At 39.9% G+C, this 25,160-nt stretch overlaps 2 protein-coding genes across 4 annotated transcripts; both read right to left on the bottom strand.

Annotated features, from left to right (window-relative positions):
- Positions 1 to 520: 520 nt before the first annotated feature.
- rras (RAS related) lies at positions 521 to 4,244 on the bottom strand. The gene is made up of 7 exons (XM_056753483.1): positions 3,963 to 4,244; positions 3,578 to 3,665; positions 3,278 to 3,365; positions 2,900 to 3,002; positions 2,386 to 2,494; positions 2,179 to 2,297; positions 521 to 2,099 (listed from the first exon to the last, which is right to left on the bottom strand). The coding sequence occupies exons 2-7, from the start codon at positions 3,659 to 3,661 to the stop codon at positions 2,012 to 2,014; spliced, it is 591 nt and encodes a 196-aa protein (XP_056609461.1). The 5' UTR covers positions 3,662 to 3,665; positions 3,963 to 4,244; the 3' UTR covers positions 521 to 2,011.
- A 570-nt stretch (positions 4,245 to 4,814) lies between these two features.
- ap2a1 (adaptor related protein complex 2 subunit alpha 1) lies at positions 4,815 to 24,668 on the bottom strand. Of its 3 annotated transcripts, XM_056752155.1 has the most exons (26): positions 23,931 to 24,668; positions 21,019 to 21,230; positions 18,320 to 18,513; positions 17,517 to 17,646; positions 17,337 to 17,438; positions 16,980 to 17,239; positions 16,407 to 16,575; positions 16,168 to 16,305; positions 15,901 to 16,083; positions 15,704 to 15,801; positions 15,302 to 15,533; positions 15,025 to 15,213; positions 13,626 to 13,759; positions 13,260 to 13,322; positions 12,789 to 12,869; positions 12,309 to 12,391; positions 12,017 to 12,105; positions 11,753 to 11,877; positions 11,551 to 11,667; positions 11,400 to 11,469; positions 11,110 to 11,244; positions 7,379 to 10,160; positions 7,098 to 7,233; positions 6,831 to 6,990; positions 6,488 to 6,611; positions 4,815 to 6,275 (listed from the first exon to the last, which is right to left on the bottom strand). In XM_056752155.1, the coding sequence occupies exons 1-22, from the start codon at positions 23,995 to 23,997 to the stop codon at positions 10,083 to 10,085; spliced, it is 2,949 nt and encodes a 982-aa protein (XP_056608133.1). In that variant the 5' UTR covers positions 23,998 to 24,668; the 3' UTR covers positions 4,815 to 6,275; positions 6,488 to 6,611; positions 6,831 to 6,990; positions 7,098 to 7,233; positions 7,379 to 10,082. The 3 variants fall into 3 exon arrangements, with proteins under 3 accessions (XP_056608133.1, XP_056608134.1, XP_056608135.1); XM_056752156.1 differs by lacking the exon at positions 13,260 to 13,322 and having other exon boundaries at positions 23,931 to 24,667; XM_056752157.1 differs by lacking the exons at positions 12,789 to 12,869; positions 13,260 to 13,322 and having other exon boundaries at positions 23,931 to 24,667.
- Positions 24,669 to 25,160: the final 492 nt, after the last annotated feature.

Raw genomic sequence — 25,160 nt, 5'->3', positions numbered from 1 at the left:
TTTTTCGGCTTTACACGTCACGTGTGGATCCCTTTAAACTAGATCTGTTTTAGCTTTACTAAAAACTGTGCACCAGTAAAGTTTATCCAAATAAGTAATGTTAATTTGGGATTATTTTATTTAGACTAGGTCATATTTGAACCTTAATTGACCCTTATATTTTAATACTTAAAAGAAGTCACTTGTGCATTTACCCAATGCATCTATTCTACAAGCTATATAGTATTAAATCACACGTGAAAATTGTGAATAACACACTTTATGATGCCATAGAATCATTTTTGGTTAAATTGTTCCATAAAGAAGAAACTTTCTGTTTTACAAAAGATTCTTTATATTATATACAAAAGACATTTTTATAAAATCCTTTGACGAAATGGTCCTTTAGAGGAACAAAAATGCATTCTTCATAGCACTGCCATGATAGCCTTCTGTAGAACCTATTTAGGAGTATAGCATTCAAGTGACACACCTTAAACAACATACTGCTTACATATAAATCAGGAATCTTAAATGAGTAAACATTTAAGTAAACATTTTAATTGTGTACAAAAGAATATTGTTTGATGTTTACAAATTGAAAATGGACAAATTGCTTGTAATCTCAGAGGAATTAAGAAAACATTTTATATTAAAATGACTGAAATATTTAAGACATGATGGCATGAATGATAATATTACAATGTTTATCGCTTATTTTCCTCCTTACATTCTAAAATAGTATAGTGCTTTGTTCTTTTTTTGCAGATGGTAAACCAGGGCTATTACAAAGTTTGCATACAAATAAAGTCTCTTAATTTAAGGCCATAAAGTGGGCGTAGCACTCCCTTGTGTAAAATTTAAAAACTGCTATAGCATGACAAGGAAAAGTACCCAGTTTTATTTTTGCTCATTCTCAACCCCCCCGAAACCCTTTCACACGTGTACATACAAAATAACTCTTTCCCTCTCAACACTAATTAATATCATATTTTGTTAGTTAATTCATTTTTGCACTTTTCTGGCAAGAAAAGTGTAAATCATATACAATAGCATGTTCATCTAGTGACAGACTTATTCTGCATATGACCAACTAAAAGTACCTCTGAAACATCAAAATGAAACTTCTTTGGATAAAAACAAAAACAGATCAAAACATCCCCCCAAATGAAACCATTTTAGTGTTAAACTACATAACAGTTCACAAATACAAAGGTGTGCAAACATATACAGCATGGCCTTTGATTTGTATGAATATAAGCATGACACAAATACTGGACCCACTGTTGTAATGGAACTCCTTCTCTACTATCTTTCGTAAAGAAATACTTTCTTGTTTTTAAAACCACATCATGTTATAAAACCGTCCTCATCTGTACAGTCTCCCCAGTTACCTTAATCGGGTAAGATGAATAAAAACTATGTAGATGAACACTATTCTTGCCAATGATGGTTCAATGTAGGAAACAAGGAAGATACCAGAGCAGCCATTTTTGTGTCACCACACTCTCTCAAATGAACACACAGAGATGACACAGACTGGACAAAGGTCTAAGTCAATACAATGTTTTCTGCCTTTTCCTGTAAATAACCCAATACATTAACCCAACTCATTAAAAATGTTTAAAACATGATCACATATGTGTTGGGTTAATCAAACATTATTTAAATTCATTGGTCCCTCTATCTTGGCACTTCATCTTTTGGCAACCTTTTACTAAAGGCTGGAAATTAACAAATACTGTGCTTAAACCTATATCCAAGAGAGACCTCAAATTGTACAAGTCACTAGAAATACGTGGATTGAATTGAAAACCAGGGTCTCCCTTTCCAAGAAAATCTCTCAAATTTGATTTAGTTTCTCTTTAGAAACCCATTCATACACATACACTGCAAAAGCCACTGAACACTGATGCATACAGACACGCACACACATCCATGACACAAAACACACACACACTGTGTAGACACATAAGGCACCAGGAATGAGAGAAAGGGCTTCAGTCTCCTAGGCAACAGTGCAAAGGGGCAGTCAGAGTAGGGTGCAGGGACAGCCTCCACTCTTCTGCTTCCCAGCATGATTAGTGGGCAGCGGTGGACTCTCCGTCTCCTGAAACTTCCTAGAGAGAGGTAATGCAAGGTCAAGACAACATGCTACATCTTCAATGTGATCAGCATGCTTCTCTTTATTTGAAATACCTTATTGCTCTCACAACCTCCAGGAAGGCTTCATCCACATTGTGGCGGTTCTTTGCTGACGATTCCATATAGTGAATTCTGTTTTCTCGGGCAAATGCAATGGCGTCCTCCTTTGAGACCTACAAAAATATACCCGTCTCAACAAACGCAAGCCCATTTAGGATTTGTCGGTAAAATTAATGCATTAGTGTAACATGGTAACATTACCGCTCTCTGCAGCTCAAGATCGGATTTGTTGGCAACAAGAACCATGGGAAAGTCATCTCGATCCTTTACCCGCAAAATCTGAGTGTGAAATTTCTGAATTTCATTATAACTGAAAGAGAAATGACAAAAGTTAATTAGAACTGCTAATTGGTGCTTGGGAAATCCTATGAGCTCTTATTCGGATTCTTATTCTGGCTGTTGGAACATAATGTTGACCTAGCACATGTTAAACAAGTCCACATTACATCTGTGAGGATTATTTTTCTTTGTGTGAAACCTCTATATTGCATACACAGAATTCTCAATTGATATAATTCAGCTCTTTGCACCTGGTAGCTTGAACACTCATAATCTTCCCTTTCGTTTCTTTAGTGTGACTTTCTCTTTAAAACACTCAGACACAATCAGACTGCCTGTTCATGTCTCAGCCTTCATACAAAAAGGCTGGAAATAAAAATCATCTGTGACATTTTTTGTCATAGAAAGACACAAACCCACTAAGGACAACACTTACCTGCCACTGTCATTTAAAGCAAATACCAGTAAGAAACCTTCTCCAGAGCGCATGTATTGCTCTCTCATTGCGCCAAACTCTTCTTGTCCTGCTGTGTCAAGTACTAAAAAAAAATGGTTACATTGTTCATTTTGACAAAAATATATTTTCAAAAACATGTATGTTTGTAATTCAAGCTCACAAATATTCATTTAAACTCATCTGTTATGACGTCTCAGTGACACAGCAAGTCAAAACAAAATCTGGGCAGGAACCCGTGGTCAACAATGAATCATAATGAAGCAATATTTAACAAAAATCTCCCTGCTCAGGGAACATATGAAGACTTTGAACACTCATTCGTTCCGTCTAAGCAAGTTACTAGTATTATCAACATACTGTCTAAACGCGTCTCCTTTCCATCCACTGTGCAGATTTTAGTGTACGAGTCTTCAATGGTTGGGTCATAGTCAGACACAAAGTATGACTGTCAAAGAAAACAAAGAGAGGACTGGTTAGATTGAATGTTTTCTGACTGGCAACGTTTGGGCTTTGACATGAAAGAACATGCAGAGAAAACCCCCACTGTAGCCTAAACATCACACCCACAGGAACAGTTATAAAACTACAGTTGTCCCATTCGCGAAGAAACAACATTTAGCTCAAACAATGTACACTCAAAATTTTCCTAACACTTACCTGAATAAACTGAATAGTGAGTGCGCTTTTCCCAACACCTCCACCGCCCACGACCACCAATTTATATCTTTCTTCCGTTGACATGGTCCTACAAATGCGAATCAAAAGGTTAAAAACAAAACGAACAAGTCCTCTAAATCTAGTGCTTAAAAGTAGGAAATGTATCGATCCATCGAGAAGAAACACTTAAGACCAAGATCATTCGCCTCTCTAGGGCCTGGCATATTTCATGAACCTCCACAACACAATGTTGCAGTTTCAGGGAAAGTGTGTTTTATTATCCAATCCCTATTGTTTAGTATCTAAAACAACAACATTTTCAGATGGATGAATCTTAAAGGGAAACCGAAATGTCGTTCTCGTGTTAGCATTGGAGGTGGATTACCTTTCTTCCGCAGCCGCCTTTGGTAAATTAGCCTAATTTACTGGTTCCAAGTTTGTGCCTCGAAAGTAAGACTACTAAGTCCAAAGCAACGAACACTTCAATTGATTTTAGCCGCGAGATTTAGCTCACAAATACTGCCGTTGTACACACGACAAACTCATCTTGCTTGAGAAAATAAAAAGCGAATCACAGACTTAAATGAACGCCCGCTGTGTGGTTTTCTTGGTTCTAGATCCCAGCTTCCGATAGGCTTTTTTTCATGACCAGAGGCAACTTTTTTCGTCTCCGGTCTCTTACGTACGTCTAAACTGGGCGTGTCGTTGTTTTTCTAACCGAACGAATCGGTGAGTGTTCGAGGTCTCTCATTGGCTAAGGCGAATTATTTCCATGAACGATTCTACTGTTGCTGCGACAATGTTGCGTTTGCATTTCCGCAATATAATTTATATATATTTATTTTTTATTTTTTATTATTGCTTAACAATTACAAACAAAAAGGTATACGTAACAATTTTACAAATACCAATCTCTATTTTCAGGTTGAGTTTACAACATACTTATTAAACAAGAACGCATTTCCGCAATAGAAGTATATACGAAAAAGGTAAAATAGCCGAGATGCGTCGTCTTTCCATATTAAAAATTTAATTAACATATTGTTTGTATTTATATTTATAATTTAAAATAGCATAAGAGAGATTTATCTTTATTGTAATCTTAACCCTTGTGGTTTATTTGTCCCACATGTTTTGTTTAAAGTTCAATTAATCCCATTTATTGACAGAATAAAAAAAATAAGGCTTTAAATTGTGAGAAATAAAATTGAATTGAGAAAACTCAAAGACACAGGGAGAAGGTAAAATAGCCTTTAATGAACACTGTTGTCAATACATAGTGTTACAATTCCATCCACAAAATATTCCTTTATAAATAGCAAGTATCAATGTATTTTAATAAATAAATTCACAGCAAGCTGTGCATTGTAACTGAACAAACTGCAAGTCGTTTTGCGAAGTCATTTGGACATCACTGAAGAGTCAAGTTTACAGATCAGCCCGTCTGTGTGTGTCATGTAGTTAATGAACATGCGTTTTAATCAAATAAATCAGTGAATTCACACACTTATACATATGCTTTTCCAGCTATAATGTCCACTTCTTCATTGAAGTTCCCTTTTGCTGAAAGGTACAGAACAATTCCACAGTTCTTTATCTTAAAACAGCGCATTGCATTCAACCAGTCCTTCCTCAACATCTGTACGGCAAAGCAGCCTGTCCCATTCTAATACGGGGACCAAGCAGGACACCGAGCAGCATTCGCTCTCCCCAGTCTAGGATTTTGTTGACCGTTAGGCTGACTGGAGAAAGGGGGCTGTGGTTTCCATCCATACTTTCCAGTGCTTCTACACCACCAGTCACTTCCCTTTCTAAAACCTCATTAGGGGTAGTCGTGACGCCCCCCTGGATCTTCTTTTGTGATCTGGTGCTTGAAATGTTCTGGGGTTTCAATAGGTTTGTTTTTGCTTTTGGTAGCTCCTCCTTAGCTCTGCTGCCGTTTAATTTACTCTTTTTCTTATGCGATTTTGAGCAGCTGTGTCTAGCTGAGGCCTCCCTGCGGCTTCTGTTTGCTTCCTTTGGTTCTGCTCTTGTTTCTGAGGCAGACCGCTCCTCATTGGCTCTACCCAGGCCGCCAAACTCCCCCTTTTGATCAACAGAAGAACTGCATGTCGAGCTCTGCTTCAGATCAATACTGTTTGCTGTGGACACCTTGTGGGGAGCCTGAGGACCTGCACTCAATGGTGTCAGGGAAAGTGTGAGACATTTGCGTTTCTCTGCTAGAGAAATTCGAGCTGACGGAATTTGTAAGCAGGTGGGTTTTGGTGGGATGGACTTTGGTGCTCCCTGGGGTGTCTGACTTGGGATGATTGGTCTTTCTACTTCATCCGAGTTTGTGTGAAGAGTGAGAGATCGAAGTTTACCGGAAAGAGATAAGGTCAACTCTGGCTTTATCATTTCATGTTGTTGGCTGTGAATATTTTCTATTTGGTTGTTCCTGTTATCACAGTTCACATCCTCAGTCTGTCTATTAATGATGCAGCTGTTGCTTTGAAGGTTCAAGTTGGTTAACAGTGGTGCTGCAGAACTGTTCAGGTTTTCTTCGTTGGTGGCCTGTAGGCAGTTATCCAAAGGTTTCGCTGACTGCTGACTGAAGTTTGTGTTGTTGTTCTTCAGAGAAAGTGTTTCCTGGAACAACTGCAGCTGTCCCAGGAAATTAAAGTTCGGTGAAATTGTAGGTCTACATTCTTTTACAAACCTACAGAGAGGAAGCGAAGCAGAGTTCATTAGGATTGATCATGGGGACAATTTTCTCCTCTGATCAAGTAAATCGTGGCATTTAGATTAAATTAATGTCACAAATGTCATCATCAGATTTCTTTCACGCTTATTTTTATTTTAACGCAAAGCCCTCTGTATACTAGACAGGAAATAATATAATTGTGAAAAAAAAAAACATAAATGCATTACCTGTATGCGTGATCAAGATCCATTTTCATGCTATACATAACATATGCAACAGCAAGCGCTGGAGACCGAGAGATTCCTGCTGCACAGTGGACCAGGACTGAGCAGCCAAGTGACATTGCCCCATCTGAAACAGTTGATTTATTAAATACAAATGTGTTTTACGGTTTATTTAAATACTACTTGTGTGCAACATAATGTTTTAATTTAACTCAAAATATACTCTCATGCAACAAACCAATCCAAGCTTTTTCTATAGGCTACATGTTCTAGTCGTATTGATGATGCAATGCGTTTGAGATGCAAGTGAACGATGATGTAAGCACTGGGATTCCGTGTTCCTTACCAATGAAGTGCAACGCCTGAGGGATCCATGGAAGCAGGTCATCCCTGAGGGAGTCGTCTATTGGGATACGGAGGTACTGGGACTGGGGTAGAAATGAAGGCTGTGGACAACATCGGCTTACGCTTAGTACGTATGAGATGCCTCGGTCCGATAATCCATCCTGTTATAAATACACGGAGGGTAAAAAGTGAGAAAACAACTTAATAAACAGGAAATATAGATTACACACATTTGGCATTTCATATTAATATTGGGTTGATATGCTACCTGCGTTACGTCAGTCTCTGCACCAAGGTAGAGATGCGGCAGAATACGCGACACCGGCGGTCGCTCGGACTCACTACTCCTGTAGTAGACCATCTCCTTACTGTTTTACTTTATTCGGTTTGACGAATCCGCAAACCTAAAGTAAAAGAACACAAAAACATGTCTAAGTGACATTTCATAATCACATTCAGGATCTTTAAAGTAGAGCATGCATTTTACTTCAACGTTTGTTTTGATGGAAGATTTGGCAAGCTTAAAGTAAAGTAAAAGCGCATACTCACCAGAAACAGTCCGCAGAAATGTTTTTTTTTTTGTAAAAGTCCAACAAAGCGGTTGGACGAATGTGTAAACAGCACAAAAGAGAAGTCAAACAACTCACGTAGTATTAAATCTACATATATTCAATTATAAATAGTTAATTTCTCTCTCCTCGTCCGAGATGTGCTCCAGTGTTCATCTCCGCTGTGTCTGCGCCTCTAACATTATTTGTTGTTGTATATCTATACCTGCGCGAGGGAGGAAAAAGATGAGGTCATCCCGTTTCCACAAGCTAAGAATAGTACAATTCTGGGTGATGTCATTTCCAGCCAATCGGCGTGCAGGGCTGCGCTGTGACGCGCGCGCGGGCACGCTCTATTTGTTCGCCATCATCAATTTGTCTTGAAGACCTCGGCATTTTTATTGTGATGCGAGCCGTCATGTCTCTGTGGCTCTTCAGACATATAAACATTTAACGTTTGCAAACAATTTGCAAAGCTATTAGACTCTCCATTAATTATAGACGTCTATAAAATGTCCCATATCTTTCTGTCGTAAGCAAAATATATGAATCAAAACGCGTTGATCATTTATGTGCAATATTGAATTACATGGATTTTGTAGTGAAAGCCAATATTATTATTACATTGTATACATATTTAATTTATTGTATTTGGTGGTATGGTTAGCTGTTCCAAATGCACATTTTTACTTTTTAGCTGCAAAACATTGAAACTAAACGTTTTACATTGTTTAACCAAAGCAGGTCATTTAAACCTTGCATTATGTACATTTATATTATCTTATACAGTGCACAAATACTTACATTTAACATGAGTTGTTAAATTGTACTTCATATCTGCCAGTTCACTTGATCTCAGTGCCATTAACACACAGAATGAAAACACCTGGTTCGAGTATATGGCATAATTTTACTTTCACATTATTCAGTACAGAGTAAATTGAATCTAACACGGGTATCTGACAGGTTGAACAGCGATACACTGGGGCTGCATTAGCTAGCGGATATTGCATAAACACACACTCTCACACAGAAACACACACACCATGACTGTGATTACTCAACTACAATGACAATGTCTCCCATACTGCACTGAGAACAGCATGACCCCATTACTAATGACAATGTCCCATAAATTTCATATTTTTTACATGGTTCACACAGAATAAATCACACATTCGCTCACCAAACAATGCTGACCAAAATCATTATGATCCCTGTATGTGATTGACAGTTGGCAGCTGCTTTGGTCCATTGAGCCCCTAAGCCCCCGTCCTCTTAGCCTAAAAATTTGTTGGTGTGTGTACAATTGTGTGCATGCGACACATTTCTCTGTCTCACAAACTAAGTGCTTTCCCAGGTTTCATTGCTGCGAAAAGAAAACATGGATCTCCAGTGGTGGCCAGACACCACTCAACAAGTTAGTTGTGTGTATTGAGTAAGAATTTAGTAATGAGGTAACCACTATCTAATATTCAATTCAGTCAATAACTGTGTTGGAGGACATTTTTACACATTTTAAGATATTACAAAAAAGACATGTAAATGTAGATCCACTGATGTTGCACTCTTCATGTGCAGATACACATGCACACCTGCAGACCCCCTGCCCACTTTCTCTTATTCTAGTTCCCACCTTGTTTAACACTGTACGACAAACCTGAAACGTTAAGCCCACTCACTCAGAGCACAGAATGGAATGTCCCAAAAATATAAGAGCACAAACCCCTTAAGAAAGCATACACACTGAAAATATACTACTATCAAAAACAATAAAGAGACATACAAATGCAACCATTAAGGGTAATCATTTACATTGTTTATATATATATATATTTATATATAGAGAGATTTTTTTCAATAAACATTGTCTCGGGGGTCTGGACGAGTACTGAATACATAGGACAAGAACAAGAAAGGGGGCGGGGTTGGGACTATAAAAGCCTTTCCTCTCAAAGCCTCTTAAAGTGCACTGGCCATCAGAAGAAACTTGGTGGAATACATTGGAAATGCTTGTTGGATACTTCTGAAATATATTCTTTTATTTTTCTATGTACACCAATGGCTTTGGATTACAGGATCTGACTAATTTTAGTAGAGGAACATGACAGCTAAAGGGAAGGGATTAGTGATTCTGGCCTCTTAAGGAAGTGCCACTGCTTTAGTGTATTTAAGATTGTGTTTTTCTGTCCTGCTAATAGCCTTACGCAGTACACTCAATAACTGGCTAACAGGGAATGTTCCAAAGAAACAGCTAATGTGCAGACTAACATTTTTACGAATGCCTCAGGGTTGAAATTTCATGGATAAAACAGGAGAGAGGGAAGACTTTCTCCACTTCTATCATCTTATGTACCCCACAACACACACCAGCTGTCAACACAAGCACAGGAACTGATCATTTAACAGGCAGGACGGAGAACAGAACTATCACCATGACTCTTTCACACACACGTACGAAAAAACACATACGCGCTTCCTTTCATTCCACTGCTTACACACAGGTAAACACCAATTAAAAACAAGGGCAGCGCAGATGATAACAACAGTAATAATAATGATCAGAAGGACAGTAATAGGGCTGCCAAAGGCTGACAGCTACTTTTTCCCTTATGCATGAATGCTTTCCTTGAATCTTTATTCTGGGGTCTTTTGAGTGAAACGCTGGTCTGGGTGTCGGTTCTAGATGGTGCCGGTCTCATTTTCTAGAACTGTTCCGCCAGCAGCTCACAAAGACGCTTGGAGACTGTGTCCTTACTGCTGCGCACGGTCAACCGGTACATCTGAGAGAAAGCACAGAGAAAGTTATGAAACGTAAACACACGGGCAGACACAACAGAGAAGACACATTAAAGGGACAGTTCTCCCAAAAAAACTAATCCTATCATTTACTCACCCTTGAGTTGTTCTAAATCTGTATAAATGTCTTTGATATTTTGAAACCAAAAAGTTATTGTCAACCATTTTCTACCACAATGGTCGTCAAAAGTGCCCCAAAACGGTTTGCTCTCCTACATTTTTTTGTGTTCAACAGAAAAAATAAATTTACAAAGCATTTTTCTATGGTAATCAATGGTAGCCAAGAACTTTGGATACAAGGATTTTCAAGTATCTTTCTGTTAATCAGAATAAAGAAATCTATACAGATTTGGAACAACTTGAGGGTGAGTAAATAAGACAACTTAAATTTTTAGGTGAACTGTTCCTTTAACTCTGCAGTTAGATTCTTCTGCTGTCCGAATGTGTCTGATTCTTACCGTCAATACACAGACTAAATGACAACTTGCACGATGAACAAAGGAAATTCCACAAGAAAACAAAGATACGTAGAGGACTGAGTTTTACTACCAGACATCGAGAGAACAACAGAACAGAGAGGGAGATATATTTGGGTTCATATGGCTGTGGGTTCAGGATGAATGTGTTACCTGCTCCCCAGACTTGAGTCGCATCAGCAGGCAACAGAGACACACAGACAACAGTAAGTTGCAACAAAAACGGTGGCTAGTGAACCATAGTAGCAGGGTGGGACTCTTGAGATTGAACTGTGTTGGTTTTTACTAGAGATGCCAATAGAGCAACGCATCTACAGCTTTGCAGAGACCTTTGATGATTGTGGCATTTCTTTCTTTTTTTAACCTTTGGTCACGGTGTGTAATATGGATATATGTTTTTAATGATGTGTGGTTTGCGTTTGAATAATCATGACTGGATGAGTGCCTTTTTTCATACCTGAGCTTGTGCATTGGGCTCGAGTCTCAGGAGGGAACCAACTTGCTGGGCCTTGGATTGAATCACTCCAGCACACACAAAGTTCTCCGGGTTTGGATCTACGTTCTCCAAGAGAGCCATGCCCAATCCCAGCAACTACCAAAGATAGATCAAATCTTCAGCAGTTTATCAATGAACATCTGTCACGGAAATCACTGAATAATATCACCCGAGCTGAAATGATATGTTCAGAGCAACACCCATAATAACCTAACTATTCTTGCATATATATGCTTTGAGTGAAAACACACCTTAGCTTTGAGCACTTCGGTGTCCATGCCATGGTTGGCCTTAAAGATCTTCTGTGCTTCTTGCTGAGGCCTGTGAGATGAACATTTTTTTTGTAAGCAGACACAGTTTATGATAAAGATATAAAGTAATTTATCAAATTGTCAGACTCACTGGCTGAGCTGTTTCCAGCGCTGAAAGAAGTCGTGTGATGCCATCTCTGTGGGCTGGAAGAACTTGTTTATGGTAACCGGCAACTTGAGTGTGAGATTCTGGAGAGCTCCACCGTACCTGAGTAAGAGCAACAGCAAAGTTAACTTCACAAGTTACACCACAAATGCTCCTTTTTAAGTGTATGAATGCTTGTTTCTATCACCTGAACTTGATGTTGAGGAGCGGTGCATCAAAGAAGTCTGTTAAACTCTCGATGTTGATGACCTGCTGCACCTGAGCACCTCCTTCTATGAGAGGCTCCACCGGTTTAGCCTGAACATTGAGCTGTGGGACCAGTTAAGGAGCTACAAACCAAAAATTTGCACATGCCACATACAATCTTGATATTTCAACTGATTATTTAAATCACTCTTATCTATAACAAAATTTCAACTCGTACAATGCGTGTGTAAATGTAAAGGATATGAGACTGTAGCTCTCCAGGGCAGGTTACTGTGGTAGTGAATGTCACAAACTGCACGGATGTCTTATTGCCGTAGAACAGATACATCCGCCCTGCGAGGAGAGCCAACACAAGCATAAATCCAATATCAACCCAGCCACATTATCACTCTCAAGTTACAGTGTTAACACAAATAGAACGGCGTTAAAACTGCAGTCTCTTGTAAACTGCAATAAACCCAAAGACACAGTCCAGAAGTCAGCTGACATCCACTTCCATATGATGCAATCACCAATGCGCAGATGTTATGACTCACCCAGGTTCTGGCGATATTCAGACTTAATGCCGATCTGTAGCAACTGATTCTCAAACAGAACTCCATTGTTCTTGCACACAAACCTGAGTGTAAGAGACTAGAATGAGGAGCAGAAACAAGCAGGATCAACTGACTTTTGAATAAATCATTCATAGTGCTGTCATGAGCCAACAGTCGCACTGGTTTTGACGCCTGGAGGATAAACATTTAAACCCACCCCATCCATAAATAAGATACAATTAGTTCTGTACATGCAAAGGCAACTGGATTAGTTCGAAAATGTAGCTTTTCATGCAGTCAATCAGGTATCAGGTTGTGATCAATCAGTCTCCCATCGTGGTTTAAATAAATTGATCTAAAATGGATCACTTGAATCAGCTTGTATTGCGCTTCCAAATTGAAGAGGGAGGCACAACATGAGTGAGGACGTTGGGAACTTGTCTGGTGACCGATGAAATCAAGGATCGAGTGAGCGCTTACTTGTTGAGCAGTTCGTCTGACTCAGGCAGAGGAGGAGCAGGTTCTTCAGACACCACAGAAGGGGGAGGAGGAGGTGTAGAGCTGAGAGACGGAAGGATGCAGGGACCCCGTGATGAAGAGAGGGGTGAAAAAGTGTAAAGATGGTACAAATAGATTGTTAGAGTAAGTGGTGAGCCAGTAAAAAGAGAAGAAAGAAGTTTCCAGTGAAGCCAAAGCAAGGAAGCAAGACAGAGGAGAGAGAGAAAAAGCAGAGGTTAGTAACGCCATCTGCAGGCAAACAAAACAGCACCTATACTTGTTCTTCACATTACCATCACAGCACACCTCACCTTACATAAACTACACCAAACACAAACAGCAAAGAACACATTTACACACAATAACAACATCTATAAACAAATAAAAGTGTTTGTGTGTGACTACGGAGTCAAAATGTTTTGTTGACACGGTAGTCTACCACTGGCTCCTTACTCAGAGTCACCAGTACCCTCAGCCAATAGGGAGTCAGAGCTTTCAGTGGGAGGTTCCAGATCTCTGCCATAATCCAACGAAAAGCAAGGACGTGAGACCCACACACGTTCACACAACAGACAAACGAGATCGCATACACACCCCAGATGAGGGAGATGACAGAGGGAGGGAAAGAGAAAAAGAAGCAAGAAAAGAGAAAGACACAAGATTACACAAAAGAAGAAGACAAAAAGGCAGAAGAGCAGAAAGCCTGACAGACAGATACGACCTACAAGTTAAATATTAGTGATCTTCACTTAGGTTAATTAAAGCACGTGCAGCAGACTGAAAACAGTGTGCCAACTCAATCACAAGATTCTTTCTTACCTCAGGAAACCGTCATCATTGACACCGGCCTCTGAGAAAACATCGACCAATAAGCTGCCAGCAGTGGGAGGAGCAGCGCTCACAGGTAGACCCGTGCGGAGCCCCAGAAGATCGGCAGATGGGGACGGAGTGGACTGAGAGAAAGAAAGAAACATTTTAATTCCAAGTCAACTAGAATTTGATAGATTTGAGCATATTTTCCAAACGCCCAAAATAATTCAAAATATTGACAAACATAAGGGGCAAGGAGTGTGAAGCACTTCCCATGTTTTCGGAGATTAGTGCATGCACTGTATCTTTAGGTCTTGTTGTGTGTAATACAAAAGTCACCCACAGGAAACATTATTTGAATAAGTATGTGTAAATTGGGTGTGGCTGTTTTGCAGGGATAGTTTTACAAATGCTGACTCATGTCCCTGTACAATGAAAACAAGCATGTGTGTGACTGCACCTGTGTGTATTACTCTCAGCTTCACATGACACACCCATGGACCACCCACAGTTCATTCATAGACCACATGATGGATATTGCAAAAAAGTGGGCAATACAACAATCTATCTAGAAACAATGTTGTGTTCACAATATACACTACAAGTTTGTGTTTTTATAAACACATACATGTATTCATATCAAGGACACATAAACAACATTTATTTATATTTAACTATAATTTAGATTGATGAGTTTTGAAATGCTGCAGACCCCGTTTAAGTTTGAAAACTCTGGGGATACGTTTCTATGTAAACAGACAAAATCGGAGACTTTAGAATACGCATGCGCAGTTGACCACATTCGCTTACTGATTGGGTCGTCTATATCATTGCGGTTGCTTCCTTAAGCCCGTCAAATGAGCCATTATGCTGCCTCAAGAGGACAAGGGCCAGCCTTGCGTTTCCTAACCAACATGTACATTTTGTACTGGTCGGTCTGTGACTAGTTACCAACTGTCATCAACAACCAACTCCAACTTTCGTATGCCCATACGACTGTTTACATCTGCTTGCGTATGCTAAGCCTGTCTGAATGGTCATGTGACATGCGTTTTCATGAGTGTAGTGTAAACGCAGATTTTTTTAAACCCGTGTTGAAACTGCATTATAAACGAGGATCGTTTTCGTTTTAAAAGGAACAAAATCAGGCTAATGTAAACACCACCAGTAACAGGCTGATGCTGCTTTGAAATTATTTGACTAATCTGCTCATTACTCAAGTTCAACTATATTAGATAAACAGATCCACAAGTGGCACACAAAAGCACATGTGGTCATGTCTATGTGGGGGTAGAAAAGCAAAAAAGTGAACAAGAACTCGTGCCTTGTGTAAAGATTTTTAAGATTTTAAAGGACAATATCTATGCATAAGCGTTTATTTATGTGTAATTATGATCAGCCTTCTCACAGCATTCGATGCGGCTATAGCAGAGTTGTCTCCGCCTCTCTCTCCCCCTCCATTGAGTTCGCCACCCTCTCTTTTTCCCTCCTCCAACTCATTCACAGAAACGGCGCCTGGACCCTTCTTCTTTTTCAGCTTTGCAAGAATGGACGACTCTCTCTCTGGGAATGGAGGCATCTCCTCCAGCACTGTGGCCTAAGCACAGAGGTTTGACATGAGATCATAGGAAATGACTGGTAATGGCTGTGAATGCAAAAACGTGTCCTAAAGCATGTGGTCTCACCAGTACGTCGGTGCTGGCGATAGAGGACAGTTTGAGATACTCCACAGCTCTTTGTTGTAGCTCCACATCACTGTTCCTGATCTGGCTGTCAGAGCGAAGCACTTCCTGAATGGTGCTTTTGGTCTCCGGGAACAGATTAATGAACTTTATATAGGCAGAAAGCAGCAGGGCACGCGTGGGAACGGAACACAGGTGAAACTTGGAGTGGAGCAGGTTAAACTGAACCAGGGGACTAGTAAAATGGAAGGAGAGAGTGAGAAAGAGAGTAAAAAAGTTGAAAAATTAGAACAATGGAAAGTGGAATAAAATGAGACGGAAAAGAACAGGAGAACAATTTTAGTACAGCAACATGATTTTCAAACACAGTGATAAATTGCAAATGTTACTTTCCAATGAACCCACCTGGAACGAGGATCTCCAGCAATCAGATTACCAAACTCTCCCAGGATGTAGCCTCCAACTTTCACCATATTTTCATGACACGCCGGAGCCTGCAAAGCCTATAGTAACAGTGTCAGTTAACTTTAAATAAAAACACAAAGAGGTTCAACAGCAGGTTTGGAAAAGTGAGATGACTAGAAATTTATGAAATCATGTACCTCAAAGACTGTCTTGGCAGCATAGCCCTGCACATCATCGCGGTTGATGACAATCTGGATGACACGGTACCACACTTCTTCACTGACGTAATCCCCAGCAATGCGGATTAGGTTTAAAATGGTGTCCACATACCAGGAATAGTCTACTGCATATTTCTCTGCCAGGATTGCCACTTTCAGCACCTGCATACACAGCAGTCATCAGTAATCACAAAAACCTGTGACTTTAAAAGATTATTGTTTGCCCTCAGAGAGAAATAAACGCACCATCTCCTCCCTAATGGAGTAGTCAGCCGTCTCCAGGTAACTCAGCATCTCTGCCACGATCTGCTTGGCGTTGCTACGGTCGCACATGGCATAGAGGAGATCAGCAGCTCTCTGGCGCACGCTGACGTCTCTCTCAGTCTGCCGAATTAATAAATGGTTATAAACTGACATTTGGAATCGTAGTTGTAAGGATGGAGATGTAGTATACATGAAGAAATGCTCAGAATCTGTGAATTTACCTTCAAAGCATTAATGACAGTCTCAATGTGTGTTTTGACTGCCTCATGGGAAAACTCAGAGCTGGCAAGTGTGCACATGCTTTCTAAGGCCAGGTAGCGCAGGTTAGTCTCTCTGTGCTGTAAGAACTGCCCCAGCTGATTACACGCCCGCACAAGAAGATTCGGCTCACTGCAGAGAAACGGTGGTAAAAAAATGGAGATAAGCCCTTAAAGAGACAGTTTACCCAAAAATACTGTCAACATTTCCGCACTCTCTTGTCATTTCAAACATTAGCGACTTTCTTATGCAGAACACAAAGGAAGATGTTTTAAAGAAAGTTAGTAACCGAACAGCGCCGGCACCCATTCACTTCTATAGCATGGACAATTAAGTTATTCAAAATATGCTCTTCTGTGTTCTTCAGAAGAAAGAAAGTCATACAGGTTTGAAATGTCAAGAGGGTGTGAGTAAATGCTGACAGAGTTTTCATTTTTTGGTGGACTATCAGTTTAACTACAGACAAAACCAACTGAATATCATTTGGTCGATATAGGAACAGATAAAACAAAAACAAAATTGAAAACTATTCACACCTGTCATAGTGAATGATGAGAGAGATGGCTTCAAACAGGATGGCGTTCTTGGCGTTGGAGTGCTGAACCTTCTTGGACTTGGGTGGCTCTTGGGCTTTGTTAAGGATGGTCTCCAAACACTCCACCAGTCGTCCCTTCACAGCGCCATCCTCGGGTGGCGGGTAGCACTGCAGCAACCGAAGCAGTTTGCAGGACAGCCACGGTGCAGGAACGAAGTAATAGGTGTAGTCCTGCAGGTCAGTGGAGGCTGAGGACACAATCTGAGACAGGAGAAGAATGTGTTACCAAAAGTTGGAATTTCAAGTGTATAAACATTGAATTAATCAGGAATTCTGCATGTTCTATAAGCACACTCACCCTGCTGAGACGAGACACAGCGAGTGACACGCAGGTCTTAAACTCATCAGGGTTCTTCTGGCTGAGACAGGTGATCAAGGAGATCGCAGCGGTGACCACACCCTGAGGGAGGAAAAGCAGAAAAATGAGAATCCCTTGACAAAGTGATGATTCATGTGGTTGTCCGTGTGTCAGACTTACCATGTGCTGGTCGTTCAGCAGATGCACAACTCTAGAGGTCCATTCTCCCATGAGCACAAGATCTGGGGAGGTCTTATACAGGCGGAGCAGACACAGTGCTGCCGATTGCTTCACGCTATCCATTGTGTCCCTGTCGTTGGGAAATATTAGGCAATTTAATTAACCATCTAGAATACTTAACAAGTAAAATCTATTAAAACAATGCATTATTACAAAATTAAAATCACAAAATAATCTTGTAAAACTTGAAGGTCCAGTGTATGAAATTTAGCAGCATCTAGTGGTGAGCTTGCGAATTGCAACCAACGGCTCACTCGACCTCTTTCCTTTGAAACACTATGGTGGCTGACACAGAGTTTTGCTTTGTCAAAAGAGATAACGTATTTACGAAAACGTCCTCTGTAGAGCTGTTTGTCAGTTTAGGGCCACTGTAGAAACAACATTGTGAATTTCATGTAAGGGGACCCATGCAGTATGTAGATAGAAATAGCTCATTCTAAGGTAATTAAAACATAACATTTCATCGTGTAAGGTCTTTATATATCCTCTGGAAAAAGTTGCACATTGTCTTTCTGTCAAAAGATCCTAAGAATAAATACTAACTGGACCTTTAAATGAACCTTGCTACATGCTATTGTAAAGTGTTATCAATACTCTTATTAATAATCCTAAATAACCTTTCATTTAATTAGTATTACACTGGACAACACAAACAATTTCCTTGTTTTGTTGTTCAGTTTCCTTAATGTGGCATTTTTACTCTACATTTCTCTGCTCCACCCATCAGGGTCCATGGCACTCACCCAGCCACAAGGATGCGTGGGATCTCTCCAGCGAAGGCCTCAGCCATCTCTCTGCTGCCCACGTTGGCGATACAGTGCAGAGCCAGACACATGAAGGTGGGGTTTCTGCTGGACAGGTCATTCTTGATGGCATTGTTAATCAACCGTATCAGTTCGCTGTTGCTGTTCACCAGCACAGAGATGAAAAGATAACCCTGGAGTACAGACAAAGAGGAAGGGAATGAAAAGGGAAGAAACAGAAATATGCTGACGGCTGAATACACAAATGCTTTCCTTTTTTGCACGCACACATAAAAAAGTCAGACATCTGTGAAGCATCATTCAATCTGGGGGTGAGCAAGTATACAGTTTCAATGAAGACAACATTTCTGAGGGATTGTTATCTTCAAACAGGCTTCGAGGGGCAGTCCTGAAAGCTCTGCGGATAAGAACTGAACCACGATAGAGAGATTTTCCTCCTCACTGAGCTTATATGCCTCACTCACTGGCTGAAGCACACTTGAATCGTGATCTTTTATCCCCGTAAAAACATAAAGTTGGTATATTTGGAAATGACTGTCAGGTGTTGAGGAATATGTTTAGCGAGAAAACCAAGATTAGTTCATCTGAATCACACAATTTACAGCTACCAAGATTCAATCATTTGCTCCACTGACCATCTGCAAAAACCTCCAAACATTTCAGTGTAATGCAAAAAGGTTGCATTGAATTTATTAAGACGTGCACCCAAGATGTATTGGCTGAATCAAAAATCATTTATCAGAATAGTTGCAGTGTTTTACAGTGAATGGAATTGTTGAAACGGTTAGTTAGAGACTCTGACTGTTCTCACTATTGAGAACACCAAATCTTACTACACAGCAGCTTATAAGTCTTATTTTGAGTACCACAGTTGTAGTGAACTGGTTTGAATTTTTTTATGCTTAGCTGAATTTTTGGTTTGGTCACTTGGGAAATGGGTATTGAATCCATTTGACCCACATGGGAGGAGTAGCTCAAAACATGATGACATCATCACATTCCTCAGCATTACACTATAAGTCTTGCAGTGAAAAGGACTTCTACACAATACTACAAAGATATTTGAGCTTTCATTTTTCCTCATTTGATAGCTTATTTCTTTTTAAATACTGTGCGTTTTGCAATCTCTTCACTTCAATAATGGCATGTACATATCCTCCATTTTAACGTATACAGTATCATCTAACAACAAATGCCTTGTATTTAGTGACAAAAACATGATCTAATTTGCATTGTAAATGTCATTTCAACGTCCCTCCCTTTCAAGGAAATAGATAAGCTGTCTCATTCAGTTGTTCTTCTGTACCGAAGTTTTCTCTGATGCCCAGATTTCATCTGGCTTCTGTCAGTGTTAGCCTGTGGAGAGGTGCTTAGCAGATGGGAATCCGGCTACAAACATGGGTGTTGGATCGGCAGGAGATAATTAGACCTCACAGTGGGTTTACATTGCACAGAGTGTCGCTAAGCCTCTCTGACAAGCTAAAAACACATAGGCTGATAACTCTTACTCGATTTGAGCCCCGATCATTATGCACACTCACTCAAATTATAGTACTCTCTCAAGCAGTACTAAAAACAACTATTAATCTCAAAATACAAAAACTTCACGTAAATGTTATTGATCTTCCTGAAATAATACAGAGAAACATCTGATCTCGGTCTGATGACAACAAACAAACGTTCAATCAGATCACCAACTTCATAACCATGGACTCCACTGTTAATAACTTACTAAACAGAGTTAACAAATCATGCTTATATGTAAACTATGCATTCTTGTATTGTAAGTAAGTGTACATTTTTCATTGTATTGTCATGCAAAAATAACGTGCAAAAAGATATGCGTCAGTATTTCCTGTCCAGTTATGACTTTTTTGTACCTTTGAACACTTAAGCTCAGGTTATATTCGTGCGTAGGACCTGTGCCCTAACTTTCGCAGAGCATCAAACCCTATGCGTACCCAACACGGACCGCAAGCGCTGGGAATGGTCGGTTTGAAGCCCTCCCTCAGGTCAAAAAACTGTGCGATAGAGTCATGTTTACTCGAACGCATTTCCTAATGAATTAGATAAGTTATATATTTGTGCTTCTGTATTAAACATCTCAAATCTGCAACAAAAGTGACTGTTTGCCGCCATCACTGCTGATGCTTCTCAAGCGAGCGGCTTCTTCTTTGGCTCCAGTCTTAGTTACACAAGCAACATGCGCATGGACACTGATGCCTAGTGGTCATTGCCTGTTGACACGGACAACGACGTAGAAGTATAAATGAAAACCGACACATAGGCTACGGCGTAGAGGATATGGCTACGCTCGAGTGGTCAAAACTCTACAATGAAGCAGGAAAGTGTGAAGTAGGGTAACTTGCCAAACACACACACGGCCCATGTTTCTAATCCGAGTTCCCCTACCAGCATCAAGAATTATTCATTTGTAAAAATTAATTCAAAGAAATGGAGTTGTACTGTCCTGAACTCTCAAACAAGCAGATAGGTTTTTGATAGTTCCACAGTGTTTGTTATACATGAGAAGAAAAAAATCTACAAACAGTTTACCAGTCATCTTTAAGTGGGATGAAAAATATTTTAACATTAAAAACACATATCACCATTCAAGAAATCCAATAAAACAGTCAACATGCAGTAAGCGAAAGAGATATTGAGATGGTTTAACTCACAATCTGTTTCTCTGTGTATTTATTGGAGCTGAGAAGGTTGACAGCCTCCATGTGGCCGAAGTCAATGTCATGGCCCAGGAGGAAGATGAAGAGAAGCTTGCACACATATTTCTTCTTGCTGTATCCATCCAAAGCTTTGTCCCCCTTAAACTTTGAGCGGATGTTGGCTAACTCTTTATTTATGCGCTTGATCTCAGCTTCCTTACTCTTACCTGAGGAAAGAAACAGAGAAACAGACATATCAATTGAGGATATTTAAAAAAAAAACATGTCACAAAAACAGCCTTCTGCCTTAAAAATGTTGCCAAATTACGAAATATTCTATGTGGTGGTGATGAAGAGAATCTTATTTAAACATTTGTGACCTCAAGACTTGACAACTGTAATGCACTACTTAGTGGTTGTCCTGCATCATCAATAAACAACCTGCAGTTAGTTCAATATGCAGCTGCCAGAGTTCTAACCAGGTCCAAAAAAACACTGTAATCTTAATGTATTTACATGTAAAAAAAAGACATTTAAATGAGAAAAAGACATCAGATTGAATATCTTTCTCGATTACCATGAATCCCTGTCAAATGTACAAAAAGATAAGACTATATGATCACCAATCATATGCAAGTTCCACAATAGCAGATGACCTAGTGGTAAATTAACGGGACAGGAAACCAGGAACGATGACAGGAAATGGCTACAAATGTGTGGGAGGCTATAGGGTTCAACAGGATAATGTTTTAACAAAGATCAGGTGAAAGTGAGATGTACAAGTAGCAGCTTCCACATAACATCAGCCACTCCTTTTCACATGATATGCAACTTTAAATCACATGCTTTTAAGTGCTCATGTTTTTGATCAACAACATGTTGCTCCAAGAAAGACTTCTCATTGTGTTTTATAGCTTACTGTCTATTTAACACTACCCCACCTTCGTCTAGCCTACCAATACTAAATCATCAACATGCCTGTTCACCATCTACTCATGGGCAAACAAAAAATGGTGTCATTCGCATCATGCTACTTGTGTACAATGGATAAATTTACATTGCCTTGAACAATTCAAGAAGAGATCTGATGACATCCGAAGCACAACTGCTAACATATGTAATGTTGTTATATTGACAACAAGGAACATAAAACTATGTATACTAGTATTGATATTGGTCTACTGGCGCAGTATTGGTGTTTGTGACACTGTGCTCCTGGTTTTCTTTTCTGGTAGAGGCATCATCCTGATGAGTATCCTGATCCAATAACAGGGGCCTCATATGTCATGAACAAACAAAACAGCCTTTAATTTCCTATGCACAAGGTCACCCAAACTTTTGAACACGTGCACACTACTACGGACAACAGTTTTGGCGACTGCAGTACCAAAGGAAAAAGATGAAATAGCATTTCAAGCATAATATCATTTGCAGCAATCAGCAGTTTAATATATTGGGATTCTTGTGTTACTGTTTCTCTGTTTTCAGTGGCAACATTGCAGAAACAGCTTTAATCATCGAAGGAGAATCTCATTCCAAGAAAGTAAAGCAACAAAGCTGGCCAAGGTGACATGTTTCAACCCATTAATTTATTTAACTGTGGATCAACAGGCTGTGTGTAATAAACACCGATACCAATCACCTGGTATGTCCAAGAAAAAATTGTATGCATTTTGCTGACGCTTTTATCCAAAGCGACTTACATTTCATTATCAAATACATTTGTTTCTAAGTATGAGCAATCCCCTGGAATCGAACCCACAATCTTGCGTTGTCAACGCAATGCTCTCACAACTGAGCTACAGGAAAGCTCTTGGAAAGAGAAAGGCAAGAAAAATAGCAACAACCACTACTGTAAGGGTCACTGTATAACAGCCAAACATTTTTCATTTGGCAGGCCCTTTTACCCAAAGTGACTTACCAGTAGCAGAGCATATAACAAATGTGAGGTGGGTCAACTTCTTCATAGATATTGTAGGCACAGTTTGTGCATCCAAGACCATGTGGTAATGAGAATGTATGTATTGATATAATACATAATACTCTTGGCATACCTGGAACTATTGATATAGTGCCGAGTTACAAGACAAACTACAATATTCTGGTCAAGATAACAGAGAGGCCTAACTTGCATGTGTACCAATTCACTCTCATCTTGTACACATAAATTAGAAAAAAACAGCACCTTTCACATGGTAGTAAACATTCCCCTATTGACATTAATATGCATTCATTGTTGTATGTTTTAATATATAGGGCTTAAAGAAGAATGTTAATGCATTGAACATGAAAACAATGAATGAAAACAAATGCAATTGGAGGTAAAAATAATCACAATAGCATTATGAAACAAGGTGCCTTATATTACAATTGTCCTTTTAAACGAAACAATTCATGAGTAAAGATTTAGAGGTAGAGAAAGGAAAGTAAAGACACATCCTAACAAAATGACCCTCCTACAACGCTGTCGCCTTGAGCTAAGCTTGATAACTGGATTATCGTAAAAAACACATCTGAATCGTGACCTTATGGCAAGAAGCGATATCAACCGCTTCCCAGTCAGTGAAGGTAACGAGCGCTACAGAGACAACAAATTCAAGATTGTCTTCCCTGAAACACACGATCTTCGGCGGCGGCCTAGCGGGCATCTCTCCATCAACAGCGCTAAAGCTAACGGGGCCTGATCGGCTGCCACGGGGAGGAAACGGCGCGATCACTGGCAGCCAAATGACCCCCCCCCCCTCCTCTTCAGATCATGAGCCACTGATCTGACTTTAGTTCTTGCGAGATTTACCCCATATTGTGAATTGAATCAAGCACAGATCAATTCCGAATAGATGTGTATCGTTCAGTTGGTGTCGTATGAAGATAGCTTTTCGCGTCAGAAAATTGCAAACGTGATTTAATGATGGTGAAAGGATACTCACAATTTCTGATGTCCGAAATGAACACCGCTAATCCTCGCATTCCGTCTCCCTTCGACACAGCCGGCATGTTTGCAGGGTTTTTTTCTTCAAACCGGCCTCAACACGAAACAAATTACTTGCAGATGGTCAGAGGTGCAGGTTTATTAGGCGCTGGGAGAGTTCAAACACACCGAGCTAGCGGGCTAACTAACACGGGCACTAGCAGGCAAAGCTATGAATTTAGTTTTGATTTTAACGCTAATAATTTAGCTAATTTGTTTGGTTATAATATGAGAGGTTAATGCAGTGGGGAAGAGTGAAGCTCGGTAACGTTAGTCAGAACGATTGGTGTTTCCGCTCGCTAATTCATTCAATCCCGTCAACTCTCTTCAATGGGAGGGAGAGTCATACGCTTCAGTTGCGGCACTAAATAAAAAAAGTACGTATTTGTGGTTATATATGGTTAAACACCAAAATGTCGACCGCGTTAAAATAGCACTTGATATCTCTCTGACTTCGAGTCACGCAAGGCAAGCTAGCCAAACAGCTAGCGAGCTGGCTAGCTCTATCAAATGTTAGAATACATCACCCAAATGGCCGCAATTGGACAACTCGAAATCCTGCTTGATGACGAGCCAATGTGACAGATCGGTTTCTCGAGAAAATATAACTATTTGTTATATAAATTCGTCAATAGTGTACGAGACTTTACGTTCGGTCGGTGTACCCGGACGGAGCTCGTGACAGAACTGCACTGGGCACGTTCTAGCGCTTCCTCCCAACATGACCCGCCTTCTGGCCATTTCTCCTAATCTGATTGGAAACTTACACGTCTGTCTTCTCCATTTACTATATCATTTGTTCATTTATACGTTTTATAACCAAATTTAATTGGCTTAACAACAAGATCGACAATGTTGAAAGTGCAGGTAGATATATAATCAAAGGCGATGATTTTAGAGGTCTGATAAACTGGACTTGTTTATTGTTTTATATTGTTATATGAGGTCTACTTATGACGTTCGCGTGGTTTTTACATCCAAAAACATCAAATCAATGAGAAATAGGCTACCCAGGTTTTGAGGCCAGCTCCGCGAACGCTCGGTTTTAATGGGCGTGCCGCTTGAAGACACCGCTTTGATTGGATAGCAGTTTGCGTAGATGGAGCCTTCTGTCAATATAGTTAGAGATGTAACATTAGGTTACACATTAGCACATTAAACAGTTTTCACACGGCATTAGTATTATCTG

The sequence above is a fragment of the Triplophysa dalaica genome, chromosome 7 (assembly GCF_015846415.1).
Source record: "Triplophysa dalaica isolate WHDGS20190420 chromosome 7, ASM1584641v1, whole genome shotgun sequence".
Classification (NCBI taxonomy): domain Eukaryota; kingdom Metazoa; phylum Chordata; class Actinopteri; order Cypriniformes; family Nemacheilidae; genus Triplophysa; species Triplophysa dalaica.
The sequence above is the reverse complement of the archived record's forward strand: the minus strand, read 5'-3'. Positions and strand labels throughout refer to the sequence as shown.

What these genes read in the sequence shown, in the direction of transcription:
- rras (XM_056753483.1), bottom strand. Translation starts at nt 3,661, where the DNA reads ATGTCAACGGAAGAAAGATATAAATTGGTGGTCGTGGGCGGTGGAGGT. An exon ending in ATCTTGAGCTGCAGAGAGCG is followed by an intron (nt 2,298 to 2,385) that starts GTAATGTTACCA and finishes ATATTTTTGTAG; the next exon opens with GTCTCAAAGGAGGACGCCAT. An exon ending in GAGGTTGTGAGAGCAATAAG is followed by an intron (nt 2,100 to 2,178) that starts GTATTTCAAATA and finishes ACCTCTCTCTAG; the next exon opens with GAAGTTTCAGGAGACGGAGA.
- ap2a1 (XM_056752155.1), bottom strand. Translation starts at nt 23,997, where the DNA reads ATGCCGGCTGTGTCGAAGGGAGACGGAATGCGAGGATTAGCGGTGTTC. An exon ending in TCGCCAGCACCGACGTACTG is followed by an intron (nt 15,214 to 15,301) that starts GTGAGACCACAT and finishes CTCTGTGCTTAG; the next exon opens with GCCACAGTGCTGGAGGAGAT. An exon ending in CTATAGCCGCATCGAATGCT is followed by an intron (nt 13,760 to 15,024) that starts GTGAGAAGGCTG and finishes TCTTTCTCTCAG; the next exon opens with TCCACTCCGTCCCCATCTGC.